Raw genomic sequence first — 21,125 nt, forward strand, 5'->3', positions numbered from 1 at the left:
AGATTAAAAATAAGGAAAATTAACAAAAAATTCAAATTTTTTTTTATTTTAATGAAAAATGACAAATAAAGATATAGTGAATAGTATAAAAAAAAGGTAAAAAAAATAGTTTTTCGTTAAAAGTGAACATTACTAGAAATATTTTAGTAAAACTCCCTTAAAAATATATATAAGAGAAGAAGAGCGGAAAAAGAAAAATGTGATATTGTGAGAGAAAGGATGACAAAGAAAGAAGAAATTAAGGAAACTAAAAGTTAAAAATAATAATAATATATATATTTTAATATTCTTGCTAAGGATGTGAACTTATCAATTAGACTTGATTGTATAAAATTTATCATTTGATAAAAAAAAAATATATATATATATCTATCTAATTCTCAAATTGTGTGCATGAAAAATAGAGTTTAAAAGTTAAAAACAAAATAATTATCAAACAAGCAATATAGGGAGAAATCCTGCAAGGGGAACAAGCACGTGTGCAAATGATTTTCAATTTCTATTGCAGTATATAATCCAATTAATTACATATTTTATGCCATTTAATTCTACGGTCTAGTAGTATTCATTTTCACTAATTAGTGAGAGATCTCAAGTTTAAACTCGTTGACAACGAGTTCAAACTAAGCTTACTCCCCCACCGTATAGTGTAGCAAGGCCTGTAACTATACAACATTTTTCATGGATGCAAATTACCAAGACTGTAATGCCAGCCGATTAGTCCTGATGATGTTTTGTGCATCTAAAACAGGTGCCATTTCTTGCGTTCCAAGTTACCGCACCTGCCTCTGAAGCCTCAGCTTTCTGAGCTCTTCATGACATGGAGCAAAAAACTCATGTCGAAGTGCTTCCTCAGCGCTTATCCTAACCCTGGGGTTCACTGTCAAGCACTTATCCACGAGATCAAAGAGCGGTCTAGGGATTTGGTTGAAGAAATCCGGCCTCTTTGTGCTCCTTCTACACCAATCCTGCAATTTGAGAGATGGCAAAGACTCTGTACTATAGAGGTCCTGTGACAAAATATTACTTTGCAGTTTCAACGACTATGCAGATTGAAATATTATTTACTACATGGAAGTTATGAATGATTAATACCACTGGAAATGATAATTCGCGGTCGTGTAGCTTGGCAACTTCCCATAAATCCTCACTGCCTCTCAACTTTGCTATGTCCTTTATGTTCCTGATCATAATACCCACGGCAATGGTTAGCAAAATGTTTCATACGAAATAAAGAGAATTGAGATTACGAAAGGGTATTTACTGTTCGGGATCGCCACCAAAGGGCGTTCTGCCAATCATGAAGTAGAGTAGAGTGACACCGGCAGACCAGATATCAAGCTTGGGGCCTTGATGTGGGGATCTCAGGAGAACCTGCATATAAACCACACAGATTATGACAAACAAAATCAAGAAATGAAAGAGGTGGTCTCAATCATTTACTAGAAATTATCAAAATGAAACTACTTTGTCATAATTCCATCCCAATTTATTTGATTAATCAAACATCTTTCAGGCAAATAGAGAAATAAAACTATCCAACTAAATGGGTTCAACTCCATGTGCAACTCAAGTACTCCATATGCTTCTACAGAATGTATCTTCCGACAAAATCAACTACCCGAAATCTAAATCTAGAAAGTTTCAGGTTACATGTAAATTTAAAAAGAAGATGATACTTTGAAGGAACATATTGCATCTATCCTTAATCTTCAAACTCTCCCCGTTCACGGTTGACCTACTCACAAGTATGCCCTTTCCTTTTTGTATACAAATGACATAATGGAGTGGAGAGTCAAACACGCGACATCAGGTGAAGGGGTAAATGTTTTTAACAACTTGAGTTGCAAAGCGTCACAAGGAATATGTTGGTTATTGCTTGGCTAAGTTCCTTATTACGAGTAATCAGTGAGGTTCCGACAATGTATGAACTTACAACAATATTAGTGTAATGGCAGGATTAAACTGAGGCTACGCAGATAAACCAAGGTAAATATATTAAGTACATGAATCCTCACCTCCGGAGCTCGGTATCCTTTAGTTCCAGCACAAGGACCTTCTTTTTTCTGCTTTCCACCTCCTAAGACAAAAAATATGACAAACAGAAATAAAGAAATTTGCTAGTCCAACCAGATTGTCCAAGACTCCAAATCGATGAAAGAAACAAACCTCTGCTTCTGATCAAGGCTGCACCACCAACACCATTGCCAGTTGAGTGCAGAGGCATTGGAGTGATACAGAAAAGCTTGTCATCCACATTTCTAGGAGGGGCAGGAATCCTCTTTCTCATAGGAGCCGAAACACCTGATGATATATGGTTTCGATTCTGCATTGCTTCCTGTACTATGTTGATGAGCTCTTTCCTTCCCTGGGATGGCAAAGGTTCCATCAGCCTTTCTACTGAAGTCGTCCTGATATTACTCACATCCTTTACTGACGTTATACCTGAGCCATCTGCACCCTGACTTTTGATTACGCAACAGCTACCCGAAGAATTGTAGGGCTTCATTTGGCTGAAAGCCTTTTTTTTCAAGTCCTTAAGATCAAAAGTCGATTTGAGACCTTTTTTGGTCTCCCCATTGGCTATTATTGAAGACTTAGCAGTTGACAACTTCTGAAGTGGGGTTCTAGGTACAGATATCGCATTTGTAATTTTCTCATCATAGCAATTTACATCATCTCCGGATTTTAATTTGCCTGTGAAAATGCAAAAATTAGCTTCATTAATTTTACATTCTTTCTACCAGAAACTCAACAAAAAAACATTTAGCATGCATATGCAAAATGCTATTGTTTTATTCCTAATTATCCACATACATTGATCTGCAAAAATGAGTCTGGAGATTGAATTAAACTGAAAGCAAAACGGTATCTAGGTGCTCGTAACCATCATTTAGTACTTGTTTAACACCTGATTATCTATATAATCAGTAACACAAAAACATTGAGGCTCAATAACTAAAACCATGCCAACAATAAATCTATTACATGGAAGAGACGAAAACTGACTTCTTGTTCCAGGCTTCAAATGCAAATCCTGTCAGATAAGGAAAAATAAAATTGAGTAAAAACACTAATAGATCAGCAAATTTCAAGATGGTTGCAACAGAAAAATAAGAAACAAACTAAAAATAAAGTAAAAAGTGGGGACAAGTATGACCAACCGTTGCAAGATTGAAATCTATGAGGTAACCCTTGTTGGCCTTTCGAGAGAAAAGGAAGTTTCCAGGTTTAACATCTCTATGTACTACTCCCTGTGAATGCAATAATAAAATATTTTAGAAACTTTTACAAAAAGCTCTTGAATCCTCCTAGAATATGCATAACAGTAGTTACCTGTCTATGAAGGGTTGCCAATGCCTTAAACAAGCAATAGCCGTACCAATGTAGATGAGAAAGACCTATCTCTTGCTTTAAAACCTAAAAGTAAAATCAATGTCAAACAAAAGCTTCAAAAGAAGAGGAGAAGAATTAAGAAAATATCCAATAATCACCTCAGGCCTATCATGCTCAACGTGCTGCAGTACAAAGCAACTGGAACTTTCATTCTTGATATGGCCTTCATATTTTATCACAAAGTTTTTGCCCCTACATTACAAAATTCACTGGGAGGTAAAATCTCACCACTGCATGCCGCCAAAGATCTAAATTTTGTACTTGAAGTTTAAAACACTTACCCAAACCTTTCCAGCATCCTTAACTCATTGTTAACATGATGCTTATGAGCATTAGCATGCGGGCCTGCAGAGCAATTAAAGAAATATGAGATTAGGAACTTCTTTTTGGGTTCAACTAAAAGTGGGTTTGAGTAACACCCTCCCATTGGACCTGAAACCCCTTCCAGTAGGCCACTTTAAGTTTAACTATAAGGGGGTTTGGGGGGCAGCTATAAACCCTTTCATGCCTTAAACGGGTTGGAGTACACGATATGCAGAATGCAAACCACCTCCGATTGCAACTCCACTCTTTCTTTTCAACTGGGCTCACACCCAACTTAATTGAATTCCATTCTTTCACCTAAATTACATCATAAATTATCCAAAATATATCAACAAGCACACATTATTAATTAGCCAAGTTGCAATGTATTTACATTTATAGAAGGCACGTAGGCAGCATATGATGACAGTGCACAGTTGAGTGTTTAAGTTTATTAGATAACTGAAAGTTTGGGGTGTCACTGGATGGCTATAACATTTGGGTACATGCTTTCCTTTCCATTCCTTTCCTTTCGCTTGGTGTTTATTTAATATCTCCAAGTGAAAAGCTAGCAGTTTCTAGGAAAAAGAAAGTTGACTTAATTATTAAAAATTACTTACACTTAATGGCGACCTTTTTCTCGTCATTTTTTAACCGTGCCCTGTAAACAGTGCCATAACCTCCTACCAGTTTGGGAAACAAAATAAGAAAATCATTAACGACAAAGAGGTTGAAAGAGGTGTGAAAGAGGTGTGAAAAATCCCACGTAGTCAGATCTTTATATACCTGAACCTTCTTCTTCTTCTACAACATAAGATTCAAAAATTGGAAATTCCTTTTTCTCGGGTTGATCCTACAAAGTATCAGATACTTACTAAGCACAAGATCATAAATGAAAAGCATACGTGCACTCGTTGAAACAGAGAAGAATTATATTTCGGAAGCGTAGCATACCTTAAGAGAAACAGATTTATGGCGTCCATTTCTTTCATTAGTATGCATGCCATCACAATTCCGTTTTAATTTCTGTACTATGCTGATTGGCTTTTGATTTGTTTCACGCTGCTGGTTCTCTTTGGGAGTGGCAACAGCCTGGTCATGCTCTAAGTTGTGTGATTGCAGTCTCCGAGCCATTTTATCCTTGTCACTTCCCTTCGTCTTGGAGGAGGGCTTCAACAATTTCTTTTGCGAAACAGAAAATTCAGTAGCTGAACATATGATCTTGGTCTCATGTCTACTTGTTTGCCTTTTATTCAGAGGCATCATATCTTCACAATTTGCCTTTCTCAATCTTTTTAACTTACGTCTAGGCAACATATCATAACTAGCAGTATTTGGCTGGGAGAAATTTTCTCTCTCTCCATTAGGGCTGCGAGTAGCCACTAACAACTCTTCCTCCACACCTCCAACAATTCTTTCAACTTCAACGATTCCAACATTTGTAGCTTTACAACTACCATTAACATTCTCATCCGCGACTGGTGATATATTGTTCTCTATCATTTCTTCCAGAAAAAAATACCCACTGCAATCCATCTCATGTATGTTAGCTCCTTCATAAAGGACTAAATCATCGGATGCCATGATTGAAAGAACCGGTTCTAAACCAACTACACAATCCATTACTGGCCTGTTAACCTTCGTTTCAACAATTATATTGGTGCCCGCCTCTTGCTCCTCAACATGATCAACATTGTTCAGTCCTGAACTTGATTGTTCGGTTCTGTAATCGATAAATAACGAAGAACTTAACATCGATTTGTTCACCGTTAGTGTCATCCAACTTTGTAGCATATTTATGTATTTGCAGAAGTAGTAGTCAGCCATATGAGAATGTGACTGCAAAAATTGATCTGAATTACAAGCTTCCCAGAAAAGCAATATGTTTTGTTTCACTTTATTTATACAAAGAATCGCCTTTCAAACGAAATAGAAAAACCTCAAATTCAAACAAGATATAAAAGATGATAAATGTCAAAAATATATATACATATGTAAATACACACATATACATGAGCACATATTTCTCTATCATCAACAACGACAAAGCCTTATGAACACTAGAAACCCACTGCGCTCGGTTTTGCGCCAAGTCTTCCGTTACAAAAAATGAAAGCAAAAATTAAACATATTTTTGTGTTCTCTTAGGATTACAAATTCCCTGATTAAAGTGATTCTTTTTCTTTCGTTAGTTTAACATTTCCAGATTAAAATTTAAATTAAAAAAACACAAAAAAAAAGCAGAAATTACGAATTTAATCGTACCTTCGAACGAGTATTTCCAACTGCCTTCCGCGCTCTACACTCTTCATTCACTGCAGTTCATCACCACCATTACCAACCAAATACACTAAATCGCAAACAAAAAGCTAGAAACTACGACTAAATGTAACAGTTACCATTTCCAAAATCCAGAATTAATCTCTTTTCTGCCGGAGGCCCGAATCCGAAATCCCAAACGGCCAGTTTCCGCTTCCCCAAGCAGACTCTCACTGCATCCCCGGCACTGCGATGTGAAAAGAACTCTAGGAAAGTTGCCAATGAAGCCAAAGACGGCGTGACATAGAGCTGGTCCGATAAGTAGAGGGGAGAGCGCGGTATGGAGCAAAGGGATCGGACCAGGTGAGGCGATGCCGGGAACAATTTGCATCGGGAGGCGAGCTCGGAGAGGTGAGTCGGGCAGCCGAGTTGTAAAAGGAGGGCGAAAAGGTGCCAGGCCTTCTCGGACTCGGAGATGGTTGGCGTGATGGGGGCTGAGTCGGTGGGGCGAGTCGCCATTTCCATGGTTGATTGATGAGATTTGGATCGGACAGAGAGAGGGATTGGAATTTGAGGGGAAAGGATGGGCGCCAATTTTCGCACGTGTAGTATTTGAGATTTAGCACCCGAAGAGTTCCCGCCCATTTTCCCCTCTCTCTCTTTGTTTAAGAAGCAAAAAAATTAGTGTAACTTGGGCCTCTTAAGTCCAAACCTGATTGAATGGCCCAGATCCAGATTCAGATGGTATATCTCTCTCTCTCTCTCATAAGAGCATCTTCATCCGTTGGTGGAGAGCAATGGCCCAACGACAATTGGAGAGCAAAGACAATGGATTTGCCTCACTATTCACTCTAAAATGTAATTATCTTTGTGCAAGTCCACCATTCGGAAAGAAGAAGAGCAAGGGCAATGATGATTACTACTTCACAAACATATTTTTTTTTATTCTTTTAAGGTTTTCTTCATCTCATCTTAACATATCATTATCATTGTAATTTTTGGGTAATTTTAAATGTTTAATTAGCAAGTGTGTTGAACTCTGTAAGATTTTTAAAGTGTGAACTTTGTAAGTTTTTAAAAAAAATTATTTATTTATTTTTTAATTTTTAGAGTTGGATTAATCATGCCATTCCCACGATCATCTCCTAGTGGTGGGTTTTTTTTTTTTTTTTTTTTTTTTTTTTTTCACTTCTTCATAGGGCAGCAATGTGTACAATGTGTACTGTGGTTTAATTTGTTGCTTATGTTCACTGCTGTAGTTTAGGATTAATATCTGTTTGCAGTCCTGTTCTTGTGATTTAACAAAAACAGGATTTTAAGGTTTTTTTGCGTCCAACTATCGGGATGGAACAAATTTTGTGCATCATTGAATTAATACTATTAAGTTACTTTTACACGTCTTTATTTAATCGTGCTGCTTCTTTTCATTTGATTTATTCAATTTAGTGGGCAACAATAAAGGGTGATGTGTGAGGAGAAAATGATATGTGTTTAGCATTTCCGTTGAGCTAATGTCAATAGAGTGTAATGACGCAGAATCGTGGTGAAAGTTAGTATACGAATATCACACATTGGGAAGATTTGCAGAAGATCTTGAGCAAGCAAAACTATTCCACTTGAAGCGGGTAAGGTTACAGAAATATCACCTCCCAAACTTCAAATTACCTTAGAATGATAACTATCAGAAATTTGAGAAAACAGCGTTCAATTAACTTGCAAAAGGGTATTTTTAAGTTGAAGTAAATTGTAGCAATGGTTCCTCTATTTTTATCGAATTGTAGCAATAATCCCTCAACTAAAAATCTATTACTATTGATCCCTCAACTCATCAAAATGTATAGATATGGTTCTTTTTATCAAATTCGTTAGAATTTTGTCAAAATAAGTTATGTTGGAATGACCATTCTACAATTGAGGTCCCTCAACTCATCAAAACGTGTAGCTATGGTCCTTTTGGTCAACTTTGTCAAAATTTTGTCTAAATGAGTTATGCTGGAAAAACCATTGCTACAATTGGGTTAAAGTTGAGGGACCATTACTCCAATTGGGTTAAAATTGAAGGACCATTTCTTTAGTTGGATTAAAGTTGAGGGATTAATGGTAATTAATTTTTAGTTAAAAAATCATAGCTACACGTTTTGATGAGTTAATGAACTAATGGTAATTGGTTTTTAATTAAGAGATCATTGCTCCAATTGAGTTAAAGTTAAGAAACCATTGCTGCAATCCACACTGACAAGCTGCAAACTAATTTCCAAGACGGGAAGCAGTGAGAAACTTCCAGGGCACACGGCATTGCATGTAGTAAAGGGATATGGAACATGTGATACGCAAGTTTTTCTCGGGAGACCTTCCGAACAATGTCAGAAACGTGGCATGCGGATTACTGAGCATATAACACGATGGTGAAACAGAAACATATTCAATAAATCAACTAATCATGATGCAAATTTGCAACAATCATCAATATACAAAAAAGGAAGTAAAGCAAACTTTCCAGCAAACGGAACATAAATAAATTATACAACGAATTTGTCAAGAAAATATTTCCTGATGTCCTGAATAAAAACGTCCAAGTCATTCTGTAGTTGGTGAAGACAATGAAAGGTTCAAAAGGAAGCCAACCATGAGTCCAATAAGTCCCACAAAAATTGCGAAGGTGAAGGAAAAGCCTGAGTCACCCTTCCGAAATCTTCGCCTCTTCAATATATCCTGGACAAAAGAGAATGCCAGTGGTGAGAGCGGGGTTTGAATCGTTTGACATATTTATCTAAACCATCTTCTGAAGGACATTTCCATATAGTTTATATGATTATACTTCCACTGCCTATTTCAGCTCCTATCAACCTCGCCCGTATTACAGATACCAGGTCATTAACTTCCGGCAGTGTTCTGAGCATTAAGCAAATTATAAATACTGCCAATTTTAATTGACCACAAATAGCTCCCCGTCTTCAATTTTCCGGAATCCCTGAGGTCACCTCATAAAATTATATTCTTCCTGCTTTTATAAGTTGTGACAAGTCTGTCTTAATGTTGTATTATATATGTGTGTGTGCAAGCACGCTGCACGTGACTCTAGCACGTAGCTAATCATGTACCATCAGATTTGATATTAAAATCTTTCCATGGTCAGGACTCGGGATTCAAGCACCAAGTTCTAATGGTCGATCTCTAGCTATAGGAAAAGATCAAACAATCAAGGATAAGCTACTTAGGTTAATAATCGAGTTTTTCTGTATATGTGGGTATTAGAGAAAGCAGAAGAAGAATTATCTACTAACCAGTTCCTGTTGAAGTTGCTGTGTTTGTCTAACAGATGCATCTCTTTCTTCCTTCAGGCGCTGAAAAGCCTGATTCTACATATAAAACAAATTTTAAAGAGTTAGAATATGAAATGAATTCAAATATATTATGAATCGCTGCAATAAGCCTATCAAGTCATTTTATACTGGGCTGCTACAAGTTCACAGTAAGCACGGAAAGAAAGTCAACTAAACAAATGGGAGCACATAGTTTTCATATAATTCCAAATACAAGTCAGATGGTTCAAACTTCACATGATTTCGTAATTTTTTTTTTTTATTATTAATTTTTAGACATACGATTTTTCTGCAGATATCTAATATGTGGAATAAACTTTGAACAAATCCTAATAAATTGTGATTAAAACATGCTAAACCACTCACTTCATTCACCGACCACATTTAATCACTAGAAGTCATACTTGATGTTTTTTTTCTTTCTAAATACACTTTGTATTGCAAGTGATGAAATGTAACATGCAACACAATCTTTGGATTAAAGTTTGTGAAGCAGTGGATTAATGAACTTCCCTAAGCCCAGAACAATAAGATACACATCCATGATTCATTATTATGCAAAAACACAAACATATTTGAGAAAACCCGAAGAGAAAGCACCACAAGACTCACGGAAATAGCATCAAGACTACGCATGGAGCTCCTCGTAGCTTCATCTTCTGAGTTTCCTTGAGCACCCGAAGCGACATACACAACTCTAAGCTTGCACTCCTCTAAAACCCTTCCACTTTCCTTAGTGAACTAGAGTAACATTAAAGAACAAGTAGTTATTTAAAATGACAAATCAAGCTAGTCAAACAGAGTGACTGCTGTCCAACTTAAAATTCTTACAGTATCTTGTGGAAGGTCATCAACATCAGTATTTGGAGGCACTGTTGTACTCTGTAGAAGAAATTTATCTTTGCACTGCATATCTGGAGGATATTCCCGTTGGCCTTGGAGGGTGACTGCACACCCAGCAGTTAGTTGGACGCCAGTATTACAAAAGCTTTTAAAGATATTAAAGTGAGTATAATAAACACTTTTAGACAGTACATGAACAATATGTTACATTCTTATGACTGGCCATAATACAATCTTAGATTATAAACTTTCCATTTGAAATTATTGCCTGAGAGGTTCAGCAATACTGGAGATCACTTGATGGGCAGTCTCAGAGGTTTCTGATTTGCGAGGTGAAGAAATAAGATTATAAAGCAAATGAAAACTGTAAAAACGTGATGAGAAGAGTATTACCTCTGATAACACATGAATCCCAAGCCTGTATAACACCAGTGTTGGGCCGTACAAAATACTTCTTAGGTGAAGTAGTTTTAACCTAGAAACAAGAGTAATGAAAACAAAAAAAAAAAAAAAAAAAAATGCACTAGCGATTTCTATATTGAATAAACATCGAGTTATTATTAAATTCATTTATGAACAAAATCGGTACCTTAAAAGCAACATGGTGTTCTGTGTTATTGACAACTTTTAGATCACAAAAGCTTTGCTTTTCCAGCTCAACTGATCAAGAAAGTCAAATTAATTAGCATTTTATCCAACAACATTAGCAAGAAAAGAAGAAACTTTCTATGCCAGAATTTGAAAAGAAATTGCCTGGCCATGGCACTAACTATAATCAAAATTATGTACATTATGAGGTTCACCCTATTAGCCGGAACTGTTTCAATTTGAACCCTTCCAATAACCAGAGGAGTGCTGGAACCGCTTATCACACGCATAGATAGGTAATTAGGTATATGTGTGTCTTATTTATGTGTATATATAGAGCACAACATAATTATGAAACTTAGGGCAAGCAAATTCATGGGAAACAGTTAAGACAAAGGTTAACAGGTGCAGCTCAAAAACCTAAAAGGATACAAATCCAGAGGCCATGAGGTACCCAACAAGAGAAGCAAAATAACAATCAACAAAAAGGACTGGTGTCGGATATGAGAGGTCAAGCACACATCATTTGTATAAACTAAAGAAATCCCCCTCGAATTTTTTCCTCCATTTGTCACGCATCAAATCATCTAAGTAATCAGTTCAACCATAAATTTACCGTCACTTCATAACGCAAACGTTTTAAGATCTTAGAAATCATCGCAGCCTAATTACCTTTGCCTCTAGATCATAAACCTTGATGAGCTATAAATATAGTCGAACAATCTATTGTTTAATCTTAATTAAGAAAAGAAAACTAACAACAATGATTTTTTCCCCTTCAATTCACCCAGAAAAACAAACACAATCATCATCAAGGAAATTCCAGTACTTTTGTGTTCATGCAATTCAATTATCCTCAAATTCTCCAAAAAAAAAATCATCTTTCCATGATCAATTCAGTATAATCATGATCAATTTCCCACAAATAATTCAACTATAAACCCTTCTGATTACCCAGAGCGGCATGCATGTACGTATATAGGCAGTGAGATGGGAAGAGAGAGAGAGATTACATAGGAATTTGAGCTCATCAGGAAGAACAGAAATCAACTGTTTACCACCACCGGCACTCATGATGGTCCACCGCCAAAAATGCAAAACAATTTTGCTTCTTTCTTTTTCTTCCAAAATTTCACCAAACAATCTCAAACCCTGCCATTCAAATTACCAGAACAAACCCTAGCTCAGAACAACAGTTACAAAAAGATGAGAGAGAATTAAAGCCTCTGCGAGTGCATGGTTGACATAGAGAGAGAAAGCAAGAGAGAGGGAGACAATGTGCGTATGTGTTAGTGAGAGAGAGAGAGAGAGAGAGAGAGAGAGAGAGAGAGAAATTGAATTGGGAACTAACATATGGCAGAACGCAAGGAGAGGAAGAGGGTACGGATTGCTCGGTCCAACTGCAAATTCGACCTCAGCTTCGGAGATTCAGCCACCAAGATCGGGTTCGGTCCGAGCGAGCTTCAACACCAAAACCAAAACTCACCTCCTAATTTGATTTTAGAGAGAGAAAGAGGAAGAGAGAGGAGGAGAGGGTCCGATGGAAGTGGCGGAGCTTAAGGCGAGGCGGGGTGGGGGGGGGGGGGGGAGAGAGAGAGAGATGGAGAAGGGCACGTGTCAACAGGAAGAGAGTGATGACGCCCGCTTAGGGGAAAGCTTTTGTGTGGGGTGCAATTTTGAGAGTTGAGATCTGCTGTGCCCAAATATACAATGCCTATCCTGTGACAAACATGTTTTCCAGACTTTGACACCCGTCCTTCACACGGCAGGAGTTTACAGTGTTAAGTTTACAGAAAAACCTGGCCTCTACCGTCAGCCACTCCGGCCGCCGATTGCAACCGCAACAGATATCTGTCCCCCACTTTTCTCTTTCTCCCCGCATCCCGATTTCCGCTTCGTTCCCTTTATATTTGAATTTGAATTGGAGGGGTAAACGATGGAGCCGGAGACTAAACGGAGTCATAAATTCAAGTTTCTCATGGTTTTTTGTTATTGGGGAATGGTTTTTTGTTATTGGGAAATGCTAAGGAAATTAAATTTATACACAAAATTTTGTAAACTAAATGACATAAAAATTGATAATTGGGTTATGAGTTAAGTGTTGATAAACGTGCTTATTCTAATTGGTGACAAATCATTTAGTTTACAGACTTTGTCTACAAATTTAATCTCGTTAGCATTATCTTTTTTTTATTTTGTTTTGTTTTTTCTGTAAACTTAACACTGTTAAAGCTTTTGTTTTATGGACACAGGTGTCAAGTAACATGCTTGTCACAGGTTGAGCAACAGTTAATCGAGCATAGCAGATCTCGGTTCATACCACTTACAATCGACCTTTTTTTTTTGGAGAACTAGAAATTATATAACCAGGGCAAAGATGCCAAAGATTACAACGAAAGCCCACAGCGAGGCAAGCAACCAAAAAACAAACTAGGAAGTGCAAGGGGAAAAAGAAACCGGAACCCTACAAAGAAAGCAACAAGCGTCACCCCTTGCACAACCAAAACAAAGTTAATGCGGGCAAGGTAGTCCATTTTTGTTTAGTACATGAACAAGTTAAGATGGAGGTCTTTCGACCCAAGTAAAGTCACACATCTCCACGCAGCTTCGCAACACCAAATGGTCAGCCACTATATTGGCTGATCTTGGAGTCCAAGACTAGCGACAGTCATGGAAGGATTCCCCGACTTTCTTGCACCTCATTAAGGTTGGATATGCCTCCCATCTGCCATTTGTTATCTTTCCCTTCAGGCACAAAATGGAATCCAAGGAACATATTCTACAACCACATGGTTCAGGTCCAAGGATAAACCTAAATCACATCCACGCAAAATGACCATCGCCTCAGCAGCAGCGATGCTTGGAGCATTGAGACGGAATCTCTGAGCAGTAATGAAACTGCCAGAAGAGTCCCTCACCACTACCCCAGCAAATCCCTCATTCGTGGCGACCACCCAGCTTACGTCGACCTTAATTTTTACATATGGATGGCTGGCTTCGTCCAACGCTTCTGCACAGGATTGCCAAGTCTACGATGCACCACACTCCTGGTGGAAGCCCTCGAAGCCTTCATGAAAGCTCTGACGCTTGTAAATATAGTTGCCAACACCTAGGAAGGGATGATTTGTTTTTGTTGGAAGAGGAAACAACTTCTAGCCTTCCAAATATACCAACAAGAGAAAGCAACACAAGTCAGGATCCTCCCCTTATCGGCTTTTGAGTTATCGTTGGCCCTGAAAATTACAAAAAGGCAATTCGTCCACGTTGTAATCTCATTTCGATTTACCTTGTAATTTAAGATTCCACCAAAGCAAATAGTTTCCACCCACGGGCAAAGGAGGAAAATGTGCTTAATCAATTACTCCTGAGAGTTGCATAGGGGGTATAGAGGTGAGGAGGCATATTTCCGTCTATAGAGGGCCGCCATAGTGGCCAGGGCATTATGCACCATTTTCCACATAAAGCATTTAATTTTTGGCATGGTTTTAAGTTTCCACACCAAATTCCATAGCGAATCTAGGATGGTTATAGATGACGACGATCTGAGGTTGGTCCTTGAAATCACCCGTGAATGCGCAGTGGTAGCTCTACTTAACTGAGTAGAGCCTATTTTTATCTAAAGGCCACACAAACTTGTCTCAGAGCATGGGATGGCCAATATAAGTTTCCAGGATTGCCTCATACTCAATCGTCGAAATAAACGGTTTTAAGAAGTCGATATCCCAGTTGCCACTATCATGATTAATTAATGAATGCATTTTGGTTTTGCGGCTAACCTGCACCAACTCGGTAGGGATTGGGTGTCCAACCATGAGGGATGGCAACCACTTATCACTCCAAACCCGAATCTATTTCCCATTCATGACTTGCCAGTGGGTCCCCTTTAGCAAAAAGTCACATCCCGTAAATAAACTTAACCACGCCCATGACGCTCAGCCTCCTTGCTTGGCATCCAAAAAAGAACAATAGGGGAAGTACCAAGCCTTCAGAACCTTCACCCACAGGGAATCGGGTTCATGGATGAAACGCCAACATTGTTTCGCCAAGAAAGCATCATTAAAATCCATGAAACATCTGAACCCAAGTCCCCTATTGCCTTCAGTAGCCCAATAGTATCCTTGGAGACCCAGTGAATGTGTTTCTCTTCCTTGTTATGCCCCCACTAGAAGGTTAGAGATCAAAGAGTCCATTTCTTTGCAAATGGTAGCAAGAAATTTGAAAAGGTTCATCGGATAGGCCTAGATAGCCTGGACCACATCCTTAATCAAAACTTCTTTACCCGTCTGCGATAATGTTGCATGTTTCCATCCTTGAATTTTCCCCAAAATCCTCTCATTTACATAAGCCAGCCCCTTCCTTTTGGATCTTCCCCACATGGTTGGCACACCAAGATAAGTCCCTGGGTCATCAACAATTGGTATCCGAAAAATGCAATCGAGTTATTCGGATAAGGCCACTGGGACATTGGCACCGAAGAAAACACTAGATTTCTGGAGGTTCACCTGCTGCCTAGAGGCCTCACAATACTCGTTTATTAACTTCAATAGGTTGTTGCAATTCACCATATTAGCATTTAAAAAGAATAGGGTATCATCCGCAAAGAAGATGTGGGAAATAACAGGCCCATGAAGGTTAATTTGAACCCCCATAATCAATTTCTCTTCATAAGCCCGTGTGATAAGCAGGGAGAGTACCTCACTTACGAACAGGAAACGATATATGGATAAAGGTTCGCCTTGACAAAGGCCACGAGAGGAAGCAAACTTCTGTCTAGGTTGACCATTTAACAGAATGGCAAAGTCAACCGACGGAATACATTTGAAGACAAGACAGCGCCAGCTTTGATCAAACCCCATCCTCTTCATGACAACCAGTAGGAAGTCTCATTCTACCCTGTCATAAGCCTTGTGTATGTCTAATTTGACCTCGAACTCGAATTTTCTTTTTGTTCATCGCGTTTTGAGGAAATGGAAGAGCTCATGAGCAATGCCAATATTATCCTGAATATGTCTTCCTACAACAAAGGCATTATGCAAAGGGAAAATCAGCTCTGGCAACAACATTCTAAGGCGATTCGCTATGACCTTCGACAATATTTTGTAAGAATAGTTATAGAGGTTGATTGGGCAGAATTGGGAAATAGACTCCGGATTTGGGACTTTCGGAATGAAGACAACAAGTGTGGAATTAATACGGTTATGATTGATATTGCCCTTCATAAGATCAACTAACCCATTGACGTCTTCCGCAATATTTCCCTAGAATGACTGGTAAAAAATGCCTTGGAAGCCATCAGGATCGGGGGCCTTTAATCCCTCTATTTAAAGTGCGCATCATTAACCTCCTCTGTAAAGACGGGGGCGATGAGGGAAGAGTTCATATCAGCAGTCAACTTAGGCTGGATACAATCTAAAACCGTTCCTCACCCCCTATGGCCCGTCGACGTGAACAGATACACAAAGTGTTTGTCAATAGTTTCCTTCACTCTCCTAGGACATTTAATACACTCCTCATTTTCATCTTTAATTTTGAGCATTTTATTCCTCATTCGCCTCTGCAAGGTGGATTGATGGAAGAAGTTAGTGTGTTGCATCTCCCTCTTGAAGCCATTTCACTCTTGATCTTTGTTGCCAAAAGCTTTCCTCCTGCCTCTACAACGTATCCACCACCAGTGATAGATCATCAATCTGCTTTTTATCCTTTCCCCAGTCTTCTTACAATTTCCCAAGGTGTGTCAACTTTTCCTCAATCTGCCGCCCCCTGAGCTTGAATTTTTTCCTGCTCTAACCGATTAATTTTGAACGACAATCATTCACTCTTTTGTTTTATCTATCCATGTTATCTCCCAAGTAGTGCATTTCCCAGCAATTCCTCACAATTTCTTTGCATTTAATCTCTTTGGACAAGTAAGCTTTAAACATGAATAGTCTTTTACCCTTTCCACAACTAGGCTCACCTTAGACTATAATCGAGCTATGGTTTGAACACAATACAAGTACCATGAGTAACAATAGTATTGGGCCACAAATCCAACCACTCCTTATTTACTAAGTTATGATCCAATCGAGCCTCAACAACTTAACCGTTGTGATGTCTCCTCCAAGTAAATTTGGGGCTGTTAAACTCCAGATCCATTAATTCCATAATGTTCATGAATTCCCCCAGGTATCTATACCTGTTGTGTCGGACCTCCGCTCATCCCGACTTTTCCCAATCCCACAGAAAATTGTTGAAATCACCTCCGCAAATCCAAGGGGTGGTAGATGGGTAGAAGTCATTGATCATACCTTGCCAGAAAGCCGCACTCTATGCTCTGTAGAAGGTGCCATAAACCCCCGTTAGTCGGAAAACATGCTGTGATTCCATAACTATACATTAGGCATCAATGAAGTATTTTGATGAATCCACCATGTCCACCTCAATTGATTCATCCCACCATAAACTCAAACATCCAGCCATCCCAATTGGAGCAACATTGTAGCCAGCCGAGTAACTGATCGGTCTTTTAACACCATTAGTTCTATGATCTTTCATCTTTGTTTCTAATAGAAAGATCATAGAGGGCCTATACTTCCTTATTAGCCCATGAAGGGCCTAAACTACCGTGTCCGACCCAAGACCACAACAGTTCCAAAACAGGGTTATCATAATGACCGTACAGCTGTTGAAGGCCAGCTGCCACCGTCTTGGGAAGAACTTCCCTCTTTCGTAATGCTCATTGCCTTCTTCTCCTCTTCTGTTATTGCCTCCATATAATCCCACATGTCTTGGTACTCCACTGGGATCTTCTGCAACTTCTCCTCCGTATAGATTGCTCGTTCCATCATCAAGCATCTTTTCCTTACACTCATTTTCCTTAATTTTTCTGCCGCTTTCATTTTCCTTTCAATGATATTTTCAGATCCCTCTATCTGTTTGCTTTTTATTTTTTATTTTTTTTATTTTATTTTATTTTTTTGCGCGGATTGAGTCAATGCTAAGTCCATCTCACAGGCATTCGCCCCTCTTTTGGAGTTACTGCCTCACAAATCCCCACAAGGTTGGGGTTGCATTCTTGTTGGGCTCTCTGATTTCCATTATCTGCCATTGGTATATGGGATGAAATCTTCAAATGACTCACCTTGCTTATCACTTCCTTTCCCGTCGAGGCTTGCAAGAGCTGTAAATGGTCTCCCATCTAAGACACCCCCAATGGTTAAGAGTTAATCTTATATAAGATCTCCTCAATCCAGATCGTCAGGATTCGGGCTTGCCTTCTATATAGGTACATAGTGTGAGTGTTTGGGAAGCCCAATGGCCCATAATTTAGTATCACCTAGTGGTTTATTTGAGAGTTGCTTTCATTCAAACCCATTGGGCCGGGTTGAACGATGTACCTTCCATTCGTCTCTCTATTCTGTGCCATCTTTTCTGACTTGTCTTCCTTCCACTTGTCTCTATTGTGGGAGAAGGCATAGTCGAGCTTTCAGTTTATATCCCCTCTCCCCAGCCCTATTCTCGTCTTGCCTCTGGGCGAATGACTTTACTCCACTTCTTCGAACTCTTACCCACTTACGATCACTCGAACTGCCAGCTAAGAATCATTGAGTTTTTGTCGTCTCTCGAATTGGCACCGTTCTGGTCCAATCTCTATACCCTGCAGCACCTCTTTTCGTGGGTTCAAAAGAGCACTCATTATTCGAGTGCCCAATTCTACCGCATCGGTAACAGAAATTTTGGAGTCTTTCATAGCGGAACTCAATCCAAGTATCATCGTTATTATCTCTTGGCAGCCAACAACCAGTGATTAGAGTATTTAGCGTGTTCACTAATACTTTAACTCCAAGGAAGCCCCATGTATTAGACAGGTTTTCAAGATCCAGGAATTCCCTAATTTTCCTTACAAGTTACTTGACATTTACTTCCGAGCATAGGTATAGCGGAACCCTATGTATCTGGACCCAGAAAAGAACAAGCTCCAACTGTATTTCCTCCAAAGCGAGTTCTGGTGACCATCTTTGAACAGAGAAATTTTGCTTCATGACTAAGGCACTTGATTAAGGATTTCTGTTGCCGTACTTTCATCATGCACAATAATGATAAACGTATTCTCCCGAACCCATTTAATTTCTATGTCCCCCATTTCCTTCCACGTACTGCGGAGAATATTTCTAACCCCCTATTTGTTGAGATTTCTGTTGACCAGAGCCTTCTTCACTAGTTTGACCCCATTTTCCATAGTTGCCAACTCTATGGATCTTTCAAAACGGACCACAAGTTCCTCAACCTCTGGATTCGCAATCAATCCCTAACTTTGTTGACTTGGATGGATTGTTTGCACGAGTACATATGACAAGTAAATAGTTTGCTTGCTTTGATACTTGTTGTACGAATAACCCTTGATTTTCCTTTTCGCCTCACAGAGTGGTGAATCTTTTTGTAAAAACAGTAGGACCACAAGAGGAAAAAATGATTGTAAGTACCTGTTCATTAGAGGTTTAAAACATTTATTCTCTACTTTGTTAGGTACTCTGGTAGTTGGGCTTTCCTTAATTGCCATGAATACCTTGGGTGGTTGGGGGTAAATGCTCATTCGAAGTAGGTTGGGGTATTTATTTTGATTCCTTTTGTCATATCCTTCCGATCTGACCTTCTCGAGATATGATGTGTTCCTGGTACTTCCCTCTGGAGTTATAAGGTTCAGTGGACCCCTCCCCTTATCTCTGCAGTCCAGACCCACAACGCGTAGATCCAGATTCAAAGATTAGGGTTTTAAGGGTGAGGTTGATTGGGTACTGCTAGATGCAAACCTAATTGGACAGCGAAGGGATTGGAAAGGGGAAATTGACAGGTGGGATTGAATATGAATTTCGGTGCGATAGGTTGGTTGGGCATAATAAAGGTTGGACGAAGGGGATTAAGGAAGTGAAAATAGACTCTCACAAGGGAGAGAAAATGGAATGGGTTGGTTGGATTAATAAAGGTTTGAAGGGATTTGGTGAGGGGATTAAGGGAATGATTATAAAACATACTCTCACGGGGGAAAGAAAAACACTCATTATGGAGGTCTCTCACGGGGGAGAGAAAGCCTGATACAACCTTTGTGCCATACTTATACTGGTCTTATTCGGATTTTTTTTTTGAACAAACGATAAAAGATGAAGTGGACTTAGCCTCAAGATGGGTTTGTAATAATGTAGTTGAAATTCATCTTTGACAATAGTCGAACCTGAGAACACTCACTTATAAATAAAGAAGAATACCACTAGATCGTAGTATTAAATGATATTTTAATTGTCATGTACACCCTCTATTTAGATAAGATGAGTAAATTTAAAATTTGGACGAAGTTTACAATTGTTAAAATGACTTAGCATAATTAACTTATCTGGATTTATAATCATTCTTTAGGGATTAAAACTTTGATTTTAGAGCTAACAATTCCCCCACCTTAATAGGATTTTATCAGTTCTTAGAATATGACTAACTCATCATTTTGATGTCTCACCTTTCAAATCAATTGAAGTTGTTCTTGAAATTTACCTCTGCAAATCAATTTAATCATTGGCATTCAATTCCATTAATTTTTTTTTTATGTTAAACAAATTATGGATAGTCAATAAAACCTTAAGGCGCAAGTGGCTCTTTATTATAGTAGTGAAAAGATGTTGAGTCTTGCATGACGGCGTAGGTTTGAACCCCATCAGTGGCTAATCTAACATCTAATCTAACAAACCACTCAGTACTACGATCTAGTGATATTCCTCTTCACTTAGAAGTGAGAGGTTTTAAGTTCGAATCTCGTGGATAATGAATTCGATACCAAATTAGGTTGCCTACTGTGTGGCGTAGCCAAACTCCCCATCCCCCTAGTGTAAAAATATCGATGTACTAAAAAAACAAAAATCTAATCTAACGAAATCTATCTTTTGACCGGAAAAAAAAAGTTAAAAACCTTAAGGCAGACCATAAGTTCATAAATATTACAGCCTTAAGGCCGACCATCCGAAACCGAAGGGTGAAAATCATGAAAACATACCAATCGTTTTTTTATTTAGAAGAGTTGCGCTGCCTGAATAGTGGATGCATATTCGGGCATAAACCAAAAAAGGGTGGAAGGCTATTACGAACTCACCGATCACAAGATTCGAACTTTAAGACTCTCATCTACAAGTGGAAAAAAATATCATTAAACCAGAATACTAAGTTACCTCGATCAAAAAACTTTACACGTTATACTTTTACTACTAATAATTTAATGTCAAATTGCTAGTATCAATTTTAGCACTCAATTTTAAACTGATCATGGCATAGGTTGTAAGTAGTTTCCAAATGGAAAATGATAAAACACTCCTTTTAGCTTCTCACAAATCTCTTTTAAATCATGTGCATTGATTCTATTTGATTTCTCCAATCCGATGGCTAGATAGGGTA

The 21,125-nt window shown here is 38.6% G+C and overlaps 2 protein-coding genes across 2 annotated transcripts; both read right to left on the reverse strand.

The window, feature by feature from the left end:
• Window positions 1-559: 559 nt before the first annotated feature.
• On the reverse strand, window positions 560-6,477 carry LOC137709945 (uncharacterized). Its single transcript, XM_068448921.1, has 15 exons — window positions 6,099-6,477; window positions 5,965-6,014; window positions 4,654-5,538; window positions 4,486-4,552; window positions 4,320-4,382; window positions 3,678-3,741; window positions 3,495-3,588; window positions 3,337-3,420; window positions 3,165-3,254; window positions 2,989-3,037; window positions 2,170-2,697; window positions 2,019-2,080; window positions 1,265-1,374; window positions 1,096-1,183; window positions 560-1,010 (listed from the first exon to the last, which is right to left on the reverse strand). The coding sequence occupies exons 1-15, from the start codon at window positions 6,475-6,477 to the stop codon at window positions 774-776; spliced, it is 2,850 nt and encodes a 949-aa protein (XP_068305022.1). The 3' UTR covers window positions 560-773.
• A 1,887-nt stretch (window positions 6,478-8,364) lies between these two features.
• On the reverse strand, window positions 8,365-12,290 carry LOC137711451 (vesicle-associated protein 2-1-like). The gene is made up of 8 exons (XM_068450694.1): window positions 12,064-12,290; window positions 11,726-11,864; window positions 10,714-10,784; window positions 10,518-10,599; window positions 10,113-10,228; window positions 9,894-10,022; window positions 9,243-9,317; window positions 8,365-8,670 (listed from the first exon to the last, which is right to left on the reverse strand). Exons 2-8 carry the CDS (start codon window positions 11,784-11,786, stop codon window positions 8,536-8,538), a joined length of 669 nt encoding a protein of 222 aa, XP_068306795.1. The 5' UTR covers window positions 11,787-11,864; window positions 12,064-12,290; the 3' UTR covers window positions 8,365-8,535.
• Between the last annotated feature and the right edge of the window lie 8,835 nt (window positions 12,291-21,125).

Source organism: Pyrus communis, chromosome 12 (assembly GCF_963583255.1).
Source record: "Pyrus communis chromosome 12, drPyrComm1.1, whole genome shotgun sequence".
NCBI lineage: Eukaryota > Viridiplantae > Streptophyta > Magnoliopsida > Rosales > Rosaceae > Pyrus > Pyrus communis.

Excerpts from the sequence above, each read along its gene's own strand:
- LOC137711451 (XM_068450694.1), bottom strand. The coding sequence starts at position 11,786 with ATGAGTGCCGGTGGTGGTAAACAGTTGATTTCTGTTCTTCCTGATGAG. Across the intron at positions 10,785-11,725 it reads TGATGAGCTCAAATTCCTAT|TTGAGCTGGAAAAGCAAAGC; the intron begins GTAATCTCTCTC and ends TTTCTTGATCAG. Across the intron at positions 9,318-9,893 it reads GTAGTCTTGATGCTATTTCC|AATCAGGCTTTTCAGCGCCT; the intron begins GTGAGTCTTGTG and ends TTTTATATGTAG.
- LOC137709945 (XM_068448921.1), bottom strand. The coding sequence starts at position 6,477 with ATGGCGACTCGCCCCACCGACTCAGCCCCCATCACGCCAACCATCTCC. Across the intron at positions 4,553-4,653 it reads ATAAATCTGTTTCTCTTAAG|GATCAACCCGAGAAAAAGGA; the intron begins GTATGCTACGCT and ends GATACTTTGTAG. Across the intron at positions 1,375-2,018 it reads AAGGATACCGAGCTCCGGAG|GTTCTCCTGAGATCCCCACA; the intron begins GTGAGGATTCAT and ends GTTTATATGCAG.